Genomic DNA, 1690 nt, shown 5'->3' with positions numbered 1-1690 from the left:
ACGGACAGGTGAGTGGGCAGACAGGGAAAGGGTTGGACACGCAGGGGAGTGGGTGAGGGGGTGCACAGGTGAGGAGACAGGTGCGTGGGGTCCAGGTGAGGGGAGGGACTGGTCAGTGGGGCAGAGGTGGGGTAACAGGCAGGGGATGGACAAGCGAGAGGCAGGTAGGGAGCGCCAGGTGTGTCCCCATTGTCATGTCCCCCTCACCTGGATGCCAGGATTGCCCGGGGCTACCAGGGCTCCCCCGACCTGCGGCTGACATGGCTGCAGAACATGGCAGGGAAGCACGCAGAGCTGGGCAACCACGCCGAGGCCGCCCAGTGCATGGTGCATGCGGCTGCGCTGGTGGCCGAGTATCTCGCCCTCCTTGAGGACAGCCGCCACTTGCCCGTGGGCTGCGTGTCCTTCCAGGTGAGTGACCGGGGAAGGTTGGCAGGCAGGAGGTAGCACATGGGGGACAGGGATCAGGCTCTGACGCCACCTTCCACCACCCAGAATATCTCGTCCAATGTTCTGGAGGAGTCTGCCATCTCCGATGACATCCTGTCACCCGATGAGGAGGGCTTCTGTTCCGGGAAGCACTTCACGGAGCTGGGGCTGGTGGGGCTGCTGGAACAGGCGGCCGCCTACTTCACCATGGTGAGGCCTGGGGGACCAGCATCAGGACGTGGGACTCGGGTCGGGGAGGCACCATTGGATTCTGGGCCAGGGGGTTAGAAAGAAGGAGAATTGGGACCCTCAGAGGTCCTATCACCTGCCTGTCTCCCCATAAAACCCTTGACACAGGCCTGGATATAGTAACCCCTCCATCTGATTTAAAAAATTTTTTTGTTATAGAAAACTTCAGGGCTGGCCAGGTAGCTCCGTGGGTTAGAGCACAGTATTGTAACACCAAGGTCAAGGGTTCGGATCCCTGTACTGGCCAGCCACTGAAAGAAACAAAAAAACAAAAAACTTCAAGTATACAGAAAAGAAGAAAGAAAGTTGTATCATGTTCCCCATACCCACCCATCAAATACCTTTTTTTTTTTTTTTTTTTTTTTTTTTTTTTTTTTTTTTTTTTTTTTTTTTTTTTTTTTTTTTTTTTTTGGCACTAGCCAGTACGGGGATCCAAAAGGATCCGAACCCTTGACCTTGGTGTTATCAGCACCACATTCTCCCAAGTGAGCCACAGGCCAGCCCTCGTCCATCAAATTCTGCTTGTTGTACCAGCCTGTTTCATCTCTTCTTTGTCCCTAATGTTTCTGCTTTTTCTTTTTTCTGGAGTCTTTTATTTTTATTTTTTGACATATAAAATGATAGAGATCATAACTGTCACATTGATGAAAGCGAACATGACCATGCGGCTGGAGTTTTTTAAACCCTCCCCGCTCAGCGAGGTTCAGCAGTTTTTGGCATCGAACAAACCTGGGGCTTGGAAATGCAAGAGTCCCAGCTCTCCCCCAAGCCCTGCACTTTAGCAAGATCTCGGTAATTCCTGTGCATTTTTCAGATGGAGAAGTTTCAGCTTAAAACAAATCCCAGCTTCCTCCCATCGCCCCCACAGATACCTCCCTCTGCAACCCTCACTGATAAACACCCTCTTACAAAACTCTTCTCCCGCATGAGCAAGTTAACAGTAATCCTTTTTTTCTTTGTTTTTTTTTAAAGATGACCGGTAAGGGGATCTTAACCCTTGACTTGGTGTTGT

At 51.1% G+C, this 1690-nt stretch overlaps 1 protein-coding gene across 2 annotated transcripts in view; it reads left to right on the top strand.

The window, feature by feature from the left end:
• Nucleotides 1-1690, top strand: part of DOCK6 (dedicator of cytokinesis 6) — a 37669-nt gene that overhangs the window by 28731 nt on the left and 7248 nt on the right. Inside the window, exons 39-40 of one of the 2 annotated variants that reach the window (XM_008573792.1) lie at nucleotides 313-411; nucleotides 496-639. In XM_008573792.1, the coding sequence (XP_008572014.1) occupies nucleotides 313-411; nucleotides 496-639 (243 nt within the window). Of the gene's footprint in view, nucleotides 1-218; nucleotides 412-495; nucleotides 640-1690 lie in introns of both variants that reach the window. The other variant, XM_008573791.1, reaches the window with a different exon arrangement.

This window comes from Galeopterus variegatus, unplaced genomic scaffold (assembly GCF_000696425.1).
Source record: "Galeopterus variegatus unplaced genomic scaffold, G_variegatus-3.0.2 Scaffold964, whole genome shotgun sequence".
Classification (NCBI taxonomy): Eukaryota; Metazoa; Chordata; class Mammalia; order Dermoptera; family Cynocephalidae; genus Galeopterus; species Galeopterus variegatus.
The sequence above is the reverse complement of the archived record's forward strand: the minus strand, read 5'-3'. Positions and strand labels throughout refer to the sequence as shown.